Here is an 18,496-nt window from a genome sequence, read left to right as displayed (position 1 = left end):
ACCACGGCTGTAAGAACTCTCTAGATTCCTCTAGATCACCATGCATTAAGCCTTTGGACTTTGGCCACTCCAAGTAGTAACTAGGATCTGCAAAGAACCTCATCTCCAAAGAACGACTCTTGGAAGCGCTCTTAAATCACCATACAAGTGAAGATGCTTACTATTTAAGCTTTGGGGAGGGGGGCGGGGAAGCAAGTTTCAACCTTCTTCTCTCTTGCCCCACTTCAAATCAATTCAATAAACATTTATTAAGTGCCTACTACATGCCAGGCACTCCCAAAGAATGGAGAGGGGGCAGGCATATGAAAGGGCTTGATTCAGATTAAAATAGCAAGATGCGTTTTCTCATCACCTTCTGACCGCTCTCAAGTATTTGGTTCCCGCAGGCAGGACGATGCTAAAGCTCCAGCTTCTTTTTAGGCGGTTAAAATCCCTTCACTCACTTTCTCTATTCACTTCTCTCTTTTGTGCCATCTCCCCCACGTTCCTTACTACCTTAGTCCCCTCCCCTCACTCCCCTGGATCTTTTTAGCCTTTACATTGTCCCGGGGTGGGGGGAAGGGTAGGGCGGGAAATTTCCCTCTCCTCCCTCGTCTTCCCCCCACCCCTCCTCCCGCCGGCTCCACGTTTCAAAAGCGCGTTTCGGTTCCTCGCTAGGAGAAGGCATTGGCCCCGAAGAGCCGCCGTAGCCCGAACCTTCCAGCGCTCGGGAGCCGCGGCGGCCGGAGCTGGCGGCTCGCCGCGGGCGGTGGGACTTCCGTGTTGGCGGGATTCTAAACGCGGCCATGGCTCAGAACGTTCAGAACGTTACATTGTCTCTCACGCTGCCCATCACGTGCCACATTTGCTTGGGGAAGGTAATGGAACGGAGGCTGTGCGGCCCGCGGAGGCGCCGCAGGGGAGGGATCCGTGCCGGCGCCGGCCGAGATGCTCGCGTAGGGCAGCGGAGCCGGGGGTAAATGGGGAGCCGAGCCCATGCCTATCAGCGGCGGATCTTCCGTAAGGGGGGGGTGGTGTTTGGTGGGCGTGAAGAAGAAAAGGGAGTGTGTGTGTTTGGGGGAGGGAGGACTGTGGGGGCTCTGGAATATGGGGGTCCCCGGGATTGCGGGCGCTGATGGAGGGATACAGCGGGGGAGCCGGTGGCGTGGTCTGCATCCTCCCGGCCCGGATCGCGTGGGCGACAGCTCGTGGAGAGCCACCGAGTGCGCGGAGTTGGGGGGAATGCGGGGGGGGGGGAGGGGGCTGCCTCAAGATGTGATTCCCCCTCCCCCCCAGCCATACCCGGCCTGGGCGCACGCCCTGACCTGGATTGGAGCTCTGGTTGCTCAAAATGCTAATGAACGTCCGAGTGCGCGAGATAACAATGGTCAGTTGACTTCCTCCCTGGCCTTTTTTTTTCTCCTGAACTGGAGGCATTGGTTTTTAACTTCTTTTTTTTTTCCATTTTTTTTTTAATTAAGGATGACTTTTGGTTCAAACCGTCCGTCCGAAATAAATAAAATGAACCCCCTAAGTGGTGTACAAATAATGACAAGCCTTCCCTAAAATGTGAGGGAGGCTCTCTCCACCCTAGACTCCGATGTAAAAGGTTCAGTAAATGCACTTGTGAAACAAGGTAGAGAAAAGCAGTTGTGATCGGTAAATTTTAATTTTTTTCCTCAAATAAAAAAGCCATCTCCTTTTCATATTTCTTTTCCCTTCTGTGTTCCCTCTTAAACAATTTAAAGGCCCGTTTAGCCAGATATTTATTGAATGCTTAATATGTGCAAGGCACTACTTCATGTCAGTGATTTGCAAGTCTGTCTTTTCCCCACTCCCCAAAACCAAATACAGACTTTACGAAACTACAGCTTCAACCACAGGCCATGCAAGCTCAGTGTCAAATTTTTAAAGGCCATTTAAGTCATATATTTATCGAGTACTTACTGTGTACCAAGCACCAGTTCACGTCAGTGCTTCGCACATCTGTCTTTTTACCCTACTTCTCACCCCCAAATACAGACTGTGAAACTACAGTTTAAACCAGAAAGTTAGACCATGCAAGCCCATTGTCAAATTTTTAAAGGCCATTTAAGTCATATTTATTGAGTGCTTACTATGTGTAAAGTACCAGTTCATGTCGGTGGTTTGCACATCTCTTTTCCCCTCCCACTCCCATATTCAGTTTTTGAAACTACAGTGTAAACCACAGGCCATGCAAGCTCATTGTCAAATTTTTAAGTGCCATTTAAGCCATATATTTATAGAGTGCTTATTGTGTGTAAGGCACCGGTTCATGTCATCAGTTTTGTAGGTCCCTTGCATATCATTTCAGCCCACCACCTCCTTCCCCCCAGATAGACTTAGTGAAACTTCAGAACTCAAAGTTAGGCCATGCAGGCTCACTGTCAGCCCAGCTTATGGTGCTCCCCTCCTCCCCTAAATCAGTGTTTTGAGAAAATCCGCTTGGGAAGTTCCAACTTCTGGAGTTAAGGATTATCACTCCTCATTAATTATGCTAATTTAGGTCTTTAACTCATTCAGGGAACTATGATGCAAACATGTTTGTAGAGGGCTTTCTGCTTTCACAAAAGTGCATTTATCATCTCATTTGGTCCCTACAAACATCCCTTAAAGTCAGATAGGGCAGATATTTTTATAAACTCATTCTTTAAATGAGGAAACTTTGACCCAGAGAGGTTATATAACTTCCTTAAAGTCACCCAGCTAGTGAGTGAGTGATAGAGCTAAAACTACCACTGACTTGGGTCACCTTGGAATGGGTATGTGAGAAACACATCTAAGGCCTTTGACACTAAAGAGGAAGGCCGCACAACATTTAAAGGTGGTAAAAGTAGTCATGATGCAATTTCCTTACAACGGAAATTCAAGGTTTACTGAAACGGCATGAGAAATACTGTTTCCTTAATTTTGCATCATGTTATATCATTTTTACTCATTAGACTATTTTGCAGATATGCTGAAGAACCTTGCTATGGGTCAGTTAGGCAGGGAACACCAGTGTGGGAGCCAATATGCTAATGATATCTGACTGCTGAAGCCCACACATTGGCTTTTCCATCTTTAGTGAACTCAAAATCCCAGTTACTCTGCTAAGAACCTGTATTTATAGTACAATTTTATATTAGATTCCACTTTCCAAACAATAATAAAGCCATCCCTGGGTCATAGGCATTTTCCTGTTTGTCTTTCTCGAGGAAAGCCAGTCAGTCAATAAGCATTTACTGAGTACCTACTATATGCCAGACACTGTGTTAGGTGCTGGGGATACAAAAAAGGGGCAAAAGACAGTTCTTGCCTTCAAGGAGCTCACAATCTAATGGGGGAAACAAAAAGCTATATGTACAAACATGCTACATGCAAAACAAATTGGAAATAATTAACAGAAGAAGGCACTAGAATTAAGAGGGACTGAGAAAAGCTTTTTGTAGAAGATGGATTTTAGTTGGAAGAAAGCCAGAGAAAAGGCTGGGCAGATGACAAGGTGGTTGGGTTTCCAAGGCAGCACAGCTTAAAACCTAAAAATAGTCCTTCTTCATTCATTGCTCATCTGGACCCTAGTTAATATGTGGGGCTGGACCTACTTTAGTTGAGATCTTGCACTGAAGAGTTGCTTCTGGGTGAATTCACTGGCTTCATTAGAACAGGCAGTCCATCTATCCAGGGTCCTCCTAGCATAGAATCCTGGAGTTGGAAGGTACCTCAAAGGTATTCCAGTCTCATGATAATAATATCGTAATTTATATGAGCACTTGGAGATTTGTGGAAGATTTTACATTATTTTATTTGATTCTCACAGCAGTCTGATGAGGTAGGTGCTTCTATATCCATTTTATAGATGAAGAAACTGAGGCCAAGAGAGGTGACACTGGTCATAAGTAGGAGAGGTGGGATCTGTATCTGAATCTTGATTTCAAAGCCAGCATTCTTTGAAATCAGCATACTATGCTTTAAATAGTTAGGATAGAAGCAACTCCACCCCTTTCTTAATGCTGTGATTTTTCCCACCGTGATTCTACTAATCCGGTGGGTTTTGGACTATGTATCATGGTTTTGCAGCACCAAGCCACTCTGCATTCTACTAATTAATAAACATTTATTAAGTACCAGGTGCTGTGTTAAGCCCTGGAGATACAAAAAGAAGCAAAAGACAGCCCCTAGCATCAGGGAGCTCATGCTCCTGTGATTATCCCATCCCCTTTTTACCTATGTTAAAGTAATCAGGTAAATTGAGGGCCACTCATACAGGCTTGCTCCATGTCAGCAAACTGTGTCCACCACTAGTGACACCCCAGCACTCTTTTTTGAAACATCCCCTGCTATCACATTCTTGATCTATACTTTAAAAGCTGCTATACTGCCTCTGGGTCTCTATTTTTTTTTTAAGGCAAACATTGTTATCTTAAAGGATAGAAATCTAGCATTGTTTCTAGGCCTCTTTTATTACCATAGAACCACTTGTCACTTACAAGGCGCTGACATTGAAAACTTGCCTCTAAAGAGATACCAGATAGGTAATTTCAGTGAAGGAAAAAGAGAAGTCAGAAGCAATTTGTATTGACTTAGCATGTCTTTTGGTTCAAATCTAGAATTTTGTTTGGAAGGCCTGTAAATGCATTTAGACAGTTTATTATGGCGTTGCTATAGTTAGCATTATTAAACATTTAGTAACCATTTTTCATTTTTAAAACACTTGGATGTGTTTGTTACTCTTTTTTGCATAGATGAGGGGAGTATAGCTTCTCAGCCAGATGTTAACTGAAAGAATTCTAATGAATCTCAACCTAGGCTACCAAGGTCAGTGTCTGTTGGTAAAAAATTAGTAACCTCATGGTCCATATTCTGCTGTCAGTGCATTTTCTTCTTTTCCCTTATTGTTACTAGTGCTATTCTACCAAACAGTTGCTAATTACCAGGAATTTTCAGAGTTCTAATGGAGGCAAATGATGTTATCTCTTTGCTTAAGCTTTGGGCTTCCCAAGATAAGAATTAGAGTAGATTTTGAGCTGTGCCCTTTCACTGATTGCTTAAAGTATCAGGATTAGAATCCTAGAGTCTTGTAGATTAGAGTACAATGAAGTGAACACTTCTCCAGATGTGGTCTTACCAGTGAAGAGTACAGTGGGCTGTTATCTCCTTTGACATTACAGTTTTATTAATGCAGTTCACGAATGCATTAATCTTTTGAACATTGTTATTGTTGAAAATAACTTATACTCTTAATTCCAAAAGGTTTGGATAATTTTTATCATGATTATAATCTTGATGATAAAAGGAAGATCACATTAGGAATGTTAGTAAAACAATTAGTAAAACTGGGAAACCGAAACAAAGAAGGCTTAAGTAATTTACTTGATATTACTTGGTTGTGGGTTATATGCCCCCAAGTCTCTGTAACAAGATTCCTACTACTGAATAAAGTGGTTTTTCAAAACAAAAAACATCTCTTATCCAAACTGTACTGGAAGTTTATCTTGAAAAATTAGGCAAATTCATGAGGATAAAGTGTTAGGAACCAGGTAACAGTCATTTTGGAAATGTTGCATCCTTTTTCTTCCTGAAAAGTTCTTCATTTGTCTCTTGGGAAAAGTTAAAATGTAATATTTGATCATAATAAGATGAATATTTTCCAGTGTCAGAGGTCAGCAGAAATACACATAAGAACAGTACATTATAGAATGCAAGAGAGGTACAGTCAAAGTGCTCTGAGAGTTTTGGGAAAGGATCATTTCCAGTGCATAGAAGAGTAAGATAGACAGGGAACCTACATGAAGGAAGTAGCATTTTTAGCCGAGTGCTGAAGGAACAGTAGGGAGGGTATCCTAGGCATAAAAAGAATGACATGAATGGAGTACAGAGATGAGATGGCAAAGGTGAAACTGATTATAGTTTGATGGGAACAGAAAATACCTACTAACAAGATGGGGAGATGTGGGCTAGATGACCATGCAGTTAGTTTCAGAACTGCTTAAACATTCAGACCCAAGGGATAGTTGTTAATGGTTTTCTGTCAGCTGGAAAGGTGGACTTTGGTAGAGTGGCCCAGGGCTCCGAGCTAGTCCTTGTGTTGTTTAACATTTGTTTTTCTTGCCTTGGATAAAGTTATATAGGACATCCTAATCAGATTCGAAGAGGATAAGATGCCAAGGAGGCCTGGCTAATACACTGGATGATTGAGCCAGGATTCAAAAAGATCTTGCCAGGCTAGAACATTGGGCTGAATCTAATAACATGAAATTCAACAGGGATAAATGTAAAGTCTTACAGTTGGGTTTAGATTATTGACTTCATAAATACAAGATGGGGAAAGATAGCAGTTTGCCTAAAAAGAGGAGCAGCTGGGCAGAGTGAATAAGAATGCTAGACTTGGAGTCAGAAAGAACTGAGTTCTGATCCCAGCCCAGGTACTAGTCCTGTGCCCCGGGAGCAAATTACTTAACTTCTCTTATCCTTGGTTTCCCTACCTAAAAGATAGGGATGGTGATAGTAGCACCTACCTCCCAGTCCTTGTGAAGATCAAACTAGATGACGTTTGTAAAGTGCTTTGAAAACCTTAAAGTGCTATATAAATATCAGATGTCGTTATTATTTTTAAAGGGCTGAGATTACAATAGGTTCAGTTTAAGTCACCAGTATTACAGTCAAAAAGTTTAGGTGGTCTTGGGTGACATTAAGAAAGGCATAACTTCTAAGGAAAAAAAAAGTGCAGAGTGCTATTATACTGGGTCTGCTTCATACTACATCTGAGTTCTTAAGCAGTAGAGCTGGAATATTATTATTTTTCATAATAATAATTCTTTAGCAAAACAAATTCCCATAGGCCATTTCTAAAAATGTATGTCTCTGCATTTTAATCAACCCTCTCATTTTACAGATGAAGAACCTGAGGAAGAGTCAGATATGAGCCCAAGTTCCAATTTCTTTATCTCTGATCACCCTAAAGATAATCAGAGCTGTGTATCAGGTACTGCTCTGGAGATTAGATAGGAACCCTGGAAAGGGGTGGGGAGACCAGGCAGGAACTGCTATAGGAGTCTCAGGGAGAGGTAGTAAGGACTTGGGCCTCAGTTTGGTGGGATTCTGAAGAAGGTGACCTATTTGAGAGATTGCAGAGGAATAATAGATTCTGTGGGGGAGAAGTCAAAGATTATCTTGGATGATTAAAAAAATTGTGGCACCATTCAGAGAGACAGGAAAGTCAGAAACAGTAACTGGTTTGAGAGTAAAAATAATTTTGATTAGAGCAGCTAGGTGGCACAGTGAATAGAGCACTGGCTGTGGAGTCAGGAGGACCTGCGTTCAAATGTGACCTCAGACACTTACTAGTTGTCTGATCTTGGGCAAGTCACTTAACCCCAATTGCCTGGCCCTCCTCTAAAAAATAAAAACAAAAGAAAATAATTTTGATTTTGGTGCTGGTGGAATATCAAGGAAGAGATATACAACCGGCAGTTGGAAATTCCCATCCAAAGTTCAGGACTGAAGAAATAAATTCAGGGGTCGGTCGATAAGATTTTGAACCCTTAGGAGTGGATAGCATGCAGACAGTGGCATTGCCTCTCCCTTCAGAATGGCACTGATCTGTGTAAGAGATGATTATGGATTTTTTTTTTTCAGTTTTAGCAGTAGGTGTGCATCATTCCTTCCATCATTCAATATGTAACTATCCCTTCACAACCATAGCAGTTTTTCTGCCTCTCTCTGTGTTATACTGATTTGACAGGCTAAGTGGAGTGACTTAGACTTCATCACTGATTTAGCAGTGCACATATCTTTTTTCAGAGTGCGAATTCTTTTCAGGAAATTATCTCAGGCCTATGCTCAACAGAGGCAGCGAGATTCAGTAGAAAAGAGAATGTGAAATCAAAGAACTTGGGTGCATATCCCAGCACTGCTACTTTGTGACCTTAGTCACTTCCTCTCTCTGGGACTCAGTTTCCTTATCTGTAAAGTAGGGGTATGAGGTTGGGTGGACTAGATGGCCTTTAAGTCCCCTCTCAGAGCACTGAATTTAGAGTCAAAACAAAGCAACCCCTCCAAACCAAAAGCAAAACCAAAACCTATGCTGTATGTATCTTTTTCAAGGGAAATTATCTGTCTGAAGCCATAGAAAAACAGTTCCTTTCTTATCTCATTTTCCCCAGGCCTAGACAATTAGAGGGGCTGCTTTTTTTAGGATTATGATTTTCAGGGGGAAACTCCAGATCTACCATTTGCCAAGTAATTCTCTCTGCTTTCTCTTTCTTTTGTGTTTTATGGACTTGACCAGAACATTGTTACTTGAAGATCAGAACCTCTTAAAGTGGCTGGGCAAAGGGCCCTGAAAGAATTCACATTCCAGTCTTTGGGATGTTTCTCTGCAGTTTGTGTGCCGTCTGTTGGGAGAAAACTTATACCTTTAAGAATGGGTTCACCTGCAAAAGAGCAGGGCATAGCTTTGTGATTTCATTCTAAAATACAGGCGTGTAGCCAAGGGCAGGGTAAATTAATGGAAGCTTCTGATTTTCCTCTGGTGACAAGGAAATGTCCAAAGTGCCAGGTGCTATGGAAAAGAGGAAAGAGGTCTTGTACTTGAAAACTTTGGTCCTGGTCATATAGCTTCCTTTTTTGCTCTTTTCCACTTTCTTTCTTCTACTAATTTCCCATTTATTTAGGTAGTTGTTTTCTTGTTTTCATGAGCTTGCTTTATATATTGTAGATCTGTCTCTCTGTACGTGTATGTAGATCATGAAAATTCTGGGGAAGTTGTTTGTTGAGCAATAATTAAATACTCTGTGTAGGGCACTGTGCTAGGCACTGGGGAGACAAAGACCCAAAAGAAAAAAGAAAAGGAAACCCTGCCCCCTCCCCAGGAGATTTGGGCTGCAGGCCAAACAGAACAAGTCTCAGCCCTTGTCCACAAGACAGCTTTTCAGATACTTGAAGACAGAAATGACCAACCACCTAAGTCTTGTCCTCTCCAAGCTCAATGTGCCTACTTCTTCCAGCTGATCAAATGGGATTCAGATTCAAGTAAAATTCCCCATAGCTTGCAAATCACAGGACTCCTCCTTTTCACTTATCCATTGCATCTTTCTGAGTAAATGAGTTCAGGTGATGGTATTCATGTACTAGAAAGAGCCTCCTGAGGTGATTACTTGTGTGATCATTAATTACCATTACTTCTCTGACTTTGGACAAGTCACTTCCTGGCTGTGGATCTGAATTTCCTCGGCTGTAAAATTAAGACTAGACAGTTTCTAAGGTGCCTTCCTACTCTAGTTCCAAATCCTATGGGCCTATGTTCTTATTAAATCTACGTGTTATAAGAATATAAAGATCACAGGCTTTGGAAGAGACCTTGGAGATCTAGTTTATCACCTCCTTCTTATTCATTTTACAAAATTGAGGCTCAGTTTATTTCCCCAAAGTCATGTAGATAGTAAAAAGCAGAGGTATCAGTCGGTCAATTAGTAAAGATTTATTAAGCACCTATTGTGCACTGAGGATTCAAAGAAAGGCAAAAGACAATCCTTGTTCTCTGGGAACTCACAGGCTAATGGGTGAGATTGCATGCAAACAACTGTATACAAACAAGCTATATAAAGGATATATTGAAAGTAATCAGCAGGAGGAAAGCACTAGTATTTAATGGGGAACCGGAGAAGCGCCTCATGGAAGGTGGATTTTAACTGGGCTTTGAAAGAAACCAGAGAAGTCAGAAGGTAGAGATGAGGCGAGAAAGCATTCCAGGGATGGGGCATCCAGTGAAAATGCCTGCAGTCTGGACATGAGTGCCTTGTTTGAGGAACAAGAAGGAGGCCAGTGACACTGGGTGGAGGAGGATGTGGTGGGGACTGAGGTGTTAGAGGACTAGAATTGGCAAGGCAAGTTAGGAAAGCCTCGGAATTCCTAATAGAAGATTCTCTATTTGATCCTAGAGGCCATGGGAGATCCTAGAGGCAGTGTGTCAGAGAAGGGTGATATAGCTGAAAGATGTTCCGAAGGCAAAATCAACAGGACTTGACTACAGATTGGATATAAGGGGTGAGAGTGAAGAGTTAGGGATGGTGGAGTTGAAGAAGAGTTGAGCTTGTGAGTTTGGGTAACTGGGAAGATTGTGGTGGAAGTTTGGAAAGTGAGGCTTTGGGAAGGAAAGAAAATGAGTTTGGTTTTGGACAGTTTGAGTTGAAGATGTCTATAGAACATCTAGTTTAGAATGTCTAATGGTTAATTTGAAGATGTGAGTCGGGAAGGTTAGGAGAGAGCTTAGGGCTAGTCAAGAAAATGTGAGACTTATCAGCATAGAGTTGGTAATAGAACCATGGGAGCTGATGAGATCACCAAGCAAAATAATATAGACAGGGAAGAGGTATGATTTGAACTCAATTGACACTCAGTCCTAAATTCTTTCCAGTTTATCTCACTAGAGGAGTAAATTGTATCCTTCTAATTTGATCTGTGGCGTTCAAGGTTCAGAGAGGCATTTAATGATTTGGGTATCACTTAGATCATATTAACATTTAGAAAATTGTATTTCTAATTCATATTGTTTCATACTCATTAATTTTGTAGCATATGGTTGGAAATCAGAATTGGAAACAAATTTTACTAAAGAGGAAATGGTTTTAGATAAGTTATTATGTGTCAGTGAACCACGAGCCCCAGGCCTTTAGCCTCAGAACAAAGTTCTACATACTTTTTGCATGGCAGTGATTGCAGGGTATGTATCTGGTGGTTTAAGTCAGTTTCATGTATGTGAAGAACAGCATGGTGGGTAGAAAGAGCTTCTTTATAATTCCTGAGCAGCAGTGGTACCTGCGCTTGGGCAAAAAAAAAATCATTTGAATAGTTCAAAACCAAATGGGGATTTGAACGAATGAATGGAATTTGAATTATGATTGCACGTCTGAACTTAGAAACTAAAGCAATGTAACTTTTTTTTAAAGGTCCGACATCCTGTCATATGCATCAACAATCATGTGTTCTGTTCTATTTGTATCGATGTATGGTTGAAGAACAATAGCCAGTGCCCAGCTTGCCGTGTCCCCATCACCCCTGAAAATCCCTGCAAGGAGATCATTGGTAAGGGCACTAAATACTTGCATATATACACATATACATATACCCATATCTGTGTATGTGCACATGTGTCATTAAATGTTGGTTATATGTATTTTGGCTGGATACTAAAGTGAGTAAATATTTTCTGGATGCTGTCATACCCAAATATGGATCATTTATTCATCATTGTTGAATATCAAATTATCAATAAACATTTGCTGAATATTTCTCACATGTGCTAGGCACTGTGGATGATAATAGGGAATGGATGTGTGACTTTAATAGTATAGGGAACTGCCAGGTGAAGAAACTCCCTCTGCCAATATAGGTCAGCACCTTGTCCGCAACTTACAATGTTAGAGTTGCCTTGAGAACTGAGAAGTTAAGTGACTTTCCCAGAGTCACACAGCAAGTGTGTATCCGAAAGGGGACTTCAATCCAGCTCCTCTGGCTCTGAGGCCAGCTTTCTATTCCCTATACAACATGGCCCTTTATGTGTGATAATAATAGCGAACACTTTAAGGTTTGTAAAGTGTAAAAGATATGTTATCTCATTCGATTCAAAATATTTACAAGACAAAGCCTCTTCCCCCAAGGAGTTTATACTCTGTTGTGGGGAAAAGTGACAAAACTAGTTGTATGTGTTAAGGAAGACCTAAAAAAAGAGCTGTAGCAATTTGATAGGTACAGAAAGTATCTATAGAGGAAGGAGCATTGGGAACTTTTAAAGGTTAGTTAAGATTTTAATATTAATAATTAGCATTTATATGGTGGTTTAAAATTTTCAAAGTGTTTTACAAATATTGTCTCATTTGATCCTCACGACAACTCTGGGAGGTAGGTGCTAATATCCCCATTTTAAAAGATGAGGAAGCCAAGGCAGACAGAGTTAAGTGGTTTGCATGGGGTCACACAGCTAATAAGTGTCTTGAGTCTGAATTTGAACTGGTCTTCGTGACTCCAGGTCCAGTACACCATCCACTCTGCTGCTTTGCTCTTTTAATGGGTGGAAGTATAGCATAGGTTTTTCCAGGAAGAAAAAATGGTATGAACAAACACTAAAATATCAAGGTTGTGTTCAGGGAATTGTAAGTAACACCTTTTAAAGGAAGTATCAGTTAAAACTCTGAAGGTAAGTATTGTCCATGTGGTACAATAAGAAACTTTGACTTTATTAGATTTTAGGTAGTGAGGAGCCATTGGAGCAGAGAAATGACAGTCAGAGTGATAACATAGGAGATTCATCTTTCACTAAAAGAAACACATTTCATTTAAACCAAGAGAAACAGAGACATCATTATTGGGCTCCGTGGTGTTTTGTTTGTTTTTCTTACCTGTGTTGCCTATGATGAACAAACTCTTAATTCTACCTCCTTGAATAAAGTGACCTTTGAAAGGTAAAAGAAATCCAGTGTAGTCTTTCTAGAATTTTGTACAAATTCAGAATATTTTATTTCACCTTTTATGAGTGCATACTATCTCAAGGGAATGTTTAATTAGTACTAATAGGTCTTTGGTTGTAAAAGAACTAGAGGCATCAGGTGTTATGAAATAAAACTTCCATAAATAAAAGAAGTCTTCATTTCCTCTACCATGACATAGCAAATAGCAAGACAGACTAGAATAGAAGCAAGGGGAAGCTAACATCTTTTAGAGAGTATTTATTTTGAGTTTATTTGTAACAAGTCACTCTGGGTTTACAATTAATGTGGTGACTCTTAATCCATTCTAATTGGTTTGTTAGCATGCTCTGTGAAAGCAGGCATTAATCTTTTCAATTGTATTACCAATAGCCAAGCAAGTTTGAGTAGCTAATTGGTTTTGCTCTTATTTAACATCTGATAAGTGCTCAAGAGTGTACTGTATATGATGTGTAATAAAAGCCCACTCCCTGTCCTTGAGACAATTACCCATGTCCATATGATGCTGCTTTTAGTATGATGCCTTTTTAGAGTGATAGAGCCATTCATCTAAATTTTGTTCTTCATAGGTTGGGGTGAAGATGCTTTGGTTGACCTGGGGGAAGGACAGATTTATGCTGGGACCAATAGCATGGGAGAGCCACTGTGTAATAATGGACAGAGTGCTGGACTGGGAGTCAGGAAGACCTGGCTAGGTTCAGTTCTCACGTCTGACACTAGTTGCTACTAGCAACATGATGGAGGCTTAATTTCTCCATCTGTAAACTGGGGGTAATAATACAAAAAAAAATCTGTAGTTAAAGGATCCTGGGTTTAGAGCTAGAAGGATTTTTAGCAATCATCTAAGCCACTTTTCTCATTTTACAGATGAGGAACTAAAGCTCAGAGACGTTAAATGATGGGCCAGAGGTCAGGAAGGTGGTACATAGCAGATCTGGAATTTAAACTCAGATCCTCTGATTCTAAACCCAGCTCTCATCCCATTGCTCCCTGGAGGTATTGGGAAGCTAAAGTGAGATAATGTATGTAACTTTAAAATGTTTTATATAATCCAGTCACTACCGTTATTATTAAGGGTTTTTGAGAAAGGGGAAGGGCAAATATTACTGGAATTCTGCTTTTCGTTGTCATATCTGTTAGATTCCAGAATTTTTTAAATGATTTCTTTTTTTCTAGGAGGAACAAGTGAAAGTGAACCTATGCTTAGCCACACTGTCAGAAAGCACCTCCGGAAAACTCGGCTTGAGTTACTCCATCGAGAATACGAGGTAATTCAATCCAGTCCAACACAAGGCTTCCTTTAAATATCTGCTCTGTACCTATAAATCCTGGGTTCAAATCCTAATTCATCTATTAACTTGCTGGATGACCTTAGTCAAGTCACTTCACTACCTTCCTAAACCCATAGTTCTCGTATTTCTGAAAGAGTTGGACTAAGATGATCTCTAAAAATTTCTGTGATTCTGAGAAACATGACCCTACTTTTGCTAGAAAATAAATAAATGAATGAATGAATGAATGAATGAATGAATAGATATCTGCTCTGTGCCAGGTGCCACTCTAGGCTGTGGGGACACAAAGACAAAACTGGGCATGCTATGGAAAATGGTGGCAACATTGTGTTTGAGACAAAAGATCATGCCTGAAGTGGTACAGAATACCACACATAATGAAATTGTATGTTTCTCTAATTGGATCAATAACTTACTGACTGATTGCAGTACTTTTCCTTTTTAGAAAAGAATTTCTTTTCATCCATCCACGTTAGTCATTTTTTTCCCTCTTTTTTACCACCCATTGTGAAAGAAAGTCCAACAGTGGAGGTTGAAAGACTGAGTGTGGCAGCAGACGAAACCAGTTTTATTTGTTTATTATTATTTTTAGTAGTAGTATGAGTAATAATACTACTCATTTTTTATGTAGAGCAAAACACTTGCCAGAGTAAATTTCTAAAGACTGCTTTTCTTTTTTAAAAATTTTTGAAACATTTTATTTTTTCCCCAGTTGCATGTTGAAACAATTAAAAAAATTTTTTTGGAGTTTTGAGTTCCAAATTCTGTCCTTCTCCTCCACCCTCCGTGAGATGGTAAGCTATCAGATAGATGTTATACATATGTAATCATGTAAAACATTTCCATATTAGTCATTTTGTACAAGAAGACTCAAAAGAACAAGAATGAAAGAAGATGAAAAATAGCATGCTTCAGTCTGTAGTCAAACCGTGTCAGTTCTTTCTCTGGATAGTATGCTTCATCATTAGTCCTTTGGGAATTCAGAGGGTGGTCATTAAATGCCTGGAATGCCTGAGTTGTTCATTTTAAAATGGCATTCAGAAAAAATTGTACCAGAAAAGTTAGTTATTCTATACATGCTATTTCAGAAGTGAAAATTCAGAGGCAATGGTAGAAGATTTTTCCTCCCACTTCTGGGTGGGAGACACAGAGACTTTAGAGGCCAAAATTTCAAAAACGCTAGAATTAAGTGTATAATCTTTACTAGTGAATTTCCACCCTCCTCCACCTACCATGCACCCCTAGGAAATCTATAAAGCCATCTTTTCTGAGACTATTCTTTTGTATTAGAAGTTGTTTCCATGCTGGAGATCAGACTCTATTTTTTTTTAATGCAATTCAGTTCAATTATGGATCTACTATGGGGCAACATCGTGCTAAGTGCTAGGCAAGATACAAAGACAAAAGTGAAAACAGTCCCTTCCATGAAAGAGCTTATTTCCTAATATTTCATGTACAAGGATAAGTAAATACAAACTAGGCACAAATAATTTTGGTTGTGTGGAGGGGAATCATCAGGAAAGGCCCCTGAGCTGAGTTTTGAATGGGAGTTGAGATGTCAGAGGGGCAGAGATGAGGAGGCATGAGGGATGTGTACAGAAGCAGGAGTCATAACCTCATGCCCAGTAGATGGCAGGGAGGACAGTTTGGCTGGGAATACATTTATGTGAGGGTAATGCAAAGTAAGACTAGATTGGTCCCAGATTGTGAAGGACACTAAATGCCAAAGGGAGGAAGCAGAGAGTCAGTGAAGCTTATTGAGAAGAGAGTGCTGTGATTAAATAGGTGCTTCAGGGGCTGAAAGCTGAGTCAGTCAGCTAGCATTTGTTACATGCCTCCTGTGTGCTAGGCACCGGGAATACAAAGAAAGGCAAGAAAGTCTTGCCCTCAAAGGGCTTTCAGTCTAATGGGGGAGACAACAGGCAGATGGATATGTCTCTGCATGCTATGTACAGGATAAACTGGAGGTAATCAACAGAGGAGAGGTACTAACATTAAGGGGGATCCTGAAAGACTTCTTGCCTGTGAGGTGATGAGGGAGAATATCCCAGGCATGGGGGACAGCCCGTGACTGCTCAGAGTCTGGAAAGGAGTATCCTATTCAAGGAATAGCATGGAGGCCAGTGTCACTGTATTGAAGAATAATTGGGGGTGGGGTGTAAACTTGGGCTGGAGTAGCAGGTCAATTATTAATATTACATGTAAGATCAAAGAATTGAAAACTTTATTTGAAATCAAATTCAAAATCAGCTCAGGATAATTTGCTAATTCAAATTTTGAGAAGTTCAACTTAACTTGTAGCTTCTGGCCAGGGAAAAGATTCTGAAATGTCAGGATCCTTTCTCAGCCTTTCTTGGAGTCCTTTGGATCTTGCCATGTTCTCATGGTATTTCAGGATTGCCATGTACATCTGAGCTTATGAAATGTTTTGGCTTGATGAACGGTCTCTCCCTTTTGCCTTTAATTAGGATGAAATAGAATGCCTGCAGAAGGAAGTGGAAGAGCTTCGAGGGAAGAATCTCAGCCTTGAGTCACAGCTGAAGTCCGTTCTGGATCCTGTGACCCTGGGCAACCAAAGTGAGGAAAGGCGGCTGGCTTCGGAGGAGAGAAGCAAGCCTCCCCTCGAAACTGTGTCAGAATGGAAAAAAAAGCTGCGGGCAGCCCATGACATCTATGAAAAAGTCAGAGATGACGTGGACAAGCTCAAGGAGGTAAGCCAATAGAGCTTGAGAAATCCCATGATATGGTAGGTCCATTTCCTGGAAGAGGTGGTCATGGCAAATCTGAAGCCACATCATGTGGAACTATTAAACCATTTTCGAGGGAGAAAAGTTTCTGAAAAAGCACTTAAAACAACCCTAAAAAGAAAAACTGCTGCTCTTTTTCTTCCTTCTTTGTGACCTGTTCCTGTTGTTTTATTGATGTGGTAAGCTTCTAGTGAAGAAAGTTTTTATATGAATGCAGATCACCTGCTCTGGCAAATTAAAGTCTTTATTGCCTGAGATGCTCAGAAGTTAAGTGACTTGCCCAAGGTCACACAACTAGTAGGGGTCAAGGGGGGAACTTGAATCCAGGTCTTTTTCTTTCCAAGGTTAACCTTTCTATTCTCTATTCCATGCTTTCTTTACTAGTACAGTGGACAGAACAGTGACCCCTGGAGTCAGGGTGTGGTCAAACCTGGTCTCTTGATATTTATTACCTGTGTGATCTTTACCTGGTGTCAAGGTCAAAGGATCTCAGTTTTTTCATATATATAAAATGAGGAGGTTAAACTAGAGGACTTCGTGGTTCCCTTCTACTTCTAAATCTGAGCCTATGAAAATCACATTTCTATTGTAGTTACCCTGGAAAAACTTCTAGCTTGTACTAGAACTAGTTCATTTGGGAAAGTGGGATCAGGTGAAAGGGTGCTATCTGGTCCACCACTGTGACTTTAAAAAACAAATCTACTTGGAGCTATGTTATATACACATAAGTTCACAGATCTAAAACTAGAAGAGACCTCAGAAGCATCTAGTTCATTCCCCTAATTTTACAGATGAAGAGTTGAAGGCCCCGGGAAGCTCAGTGACTGCCAAGATCACACAAGTAGGAAGGGTAAGAGGTAGGATTTGAACCGACATCCTCAGACTCCTCTGATTCCTTTCACTCTACTAAGCAGTGTATGTGTATATTTGGGTGCATATATAATTTTAAATATGTAAAATAACATATATTTAAAATTTTATATATAAATATATATCCCTTTGCAAAATAGTCAAGCACCATATATAAGTTTTCTCATCTGATTCTCATGATAATCCCTGTGAGGTAGGTAGCATAAGTGGTGTCATCCCCACTTTGCAAATGAGGCCTGAGGTCACAGAACTATTGAGTTTTGTGGGCCAGGAACTCTAACTCAGAACTTGAACTTGGGTCTCAGTCTAATCCCAGTGCCATTCCATGTGAGTAGTTGCCTCAAGTGTAGCATTATAGTCTCTTGGAACTGGACAGAACCCGAGAAGCCTTCCATGCTTTCCATGAACAATGTGTCTAGGAAGAGACCATCCAGCTTCCTCATTTTTAGATGGACCCCCCCTCCCCCCCCATACACTTCTAATTAGCTTTTGATGGTTAGGTCTTTATTTTGTTTTGTTTTGGGCACAGGATAACATAAGGTAGTGAGTAGAAAGTTTGCCTTGGGGTCAGGAAACCCTGGGTTTGAGTGCTGCCTCTGCCACATGTTGTATGAGTCTGGACAAGTTGCTTAACCTCTCAGCATCCCCCAAACTCTCCTCATACTCTTGATTGCATTGCAGGTGTAGATTTGTATTGGTGGAATAGCTTTCCCCACCAGCAATTCCTTGTATTAGTGAAATCACAGGTATAGTCTTAAAAAAAGTTGTTAAGAAGTTTTCCCAAAATCAAGCTTAATTTCCCCTCCAACTTTTACCTATTTCTTTTTGGTCTGTCTCCTGCAAATAAGCAGAACAAGTTTAATCCCTTCCCATAGGATGACTCTTCATTCTGCTTATATTCCTACTCAGGTCACATCTTCACCTTTTTACTGCAGGATGTTTGTCAGTCAAGTCAATAGGCATATTTATTAAATGTCTGCTATGTGTCAGATATAATACTAGCCACTGGGAGCATAAATACAAGCAAAAAGAAAGACAGTCCCTGCCTTGAGGGAACTTGGAAAGGTGACACATAAAAAAGGAGATTAAAAGTGGGCGGCAGTGTGAGAAGGGCCCTGTGTGG

The 18,496-nt window shown here is 40.6% G+C and overlaps 1 protein-coding gene across 1 annotated transcript in view; it reads left to right on the top strand.

Annotated features, from left to right (window-relative positions):
* Positions 1-490: 490 nt before the first annotated feature.
* Positions 491-18,496, top strand: part of OBI1 (ORC ubiquitin ligase 1) — a 48,587-nt gene continuing 30,581 nt past the window's right edge. Inside the window, exons 1-4 of the mRNA XM_036758322.1 lie at positions 491-857; positions 10,929-11,064; positions 13,641-13,732; positions 16,225-16,467. Coding sequence (XP_036614217.1) covers positions 786-857; positions 10,929-11,064; positions 13,641-13,732; positions 16,225-16,467 — 543 coding nt within the window. The 5' untranslated portion in view covers positions 491-785. The remainder of the gene's footprint in view (positions 858-10,928; positions 11,065-13,640; positions 13,733-16,224; positions 16,468-18,496) is intronic.

The sequence above is a fragment of the Trichosurus vulpecula genome, chromosome 4, assembly GCF_011100635.1.
Source record: "Trichosurus vulpecula isolate mTriVul1 chromosome 4, mTriVul1.pri, whole genome shotgun sequence".
Taxonomy (NCBI): Eukaryota; Metazoa; Chordata; class Mammalia; order Diprotodontia; family Phalangeridae; genus Trichosurus; species Trichosurus vulpecula.
The sequence above is the reverse complement of the archived record's forward strand: the minus strand, read 5'-3'. Positions and strand labels throughout refer to the sequence as shown.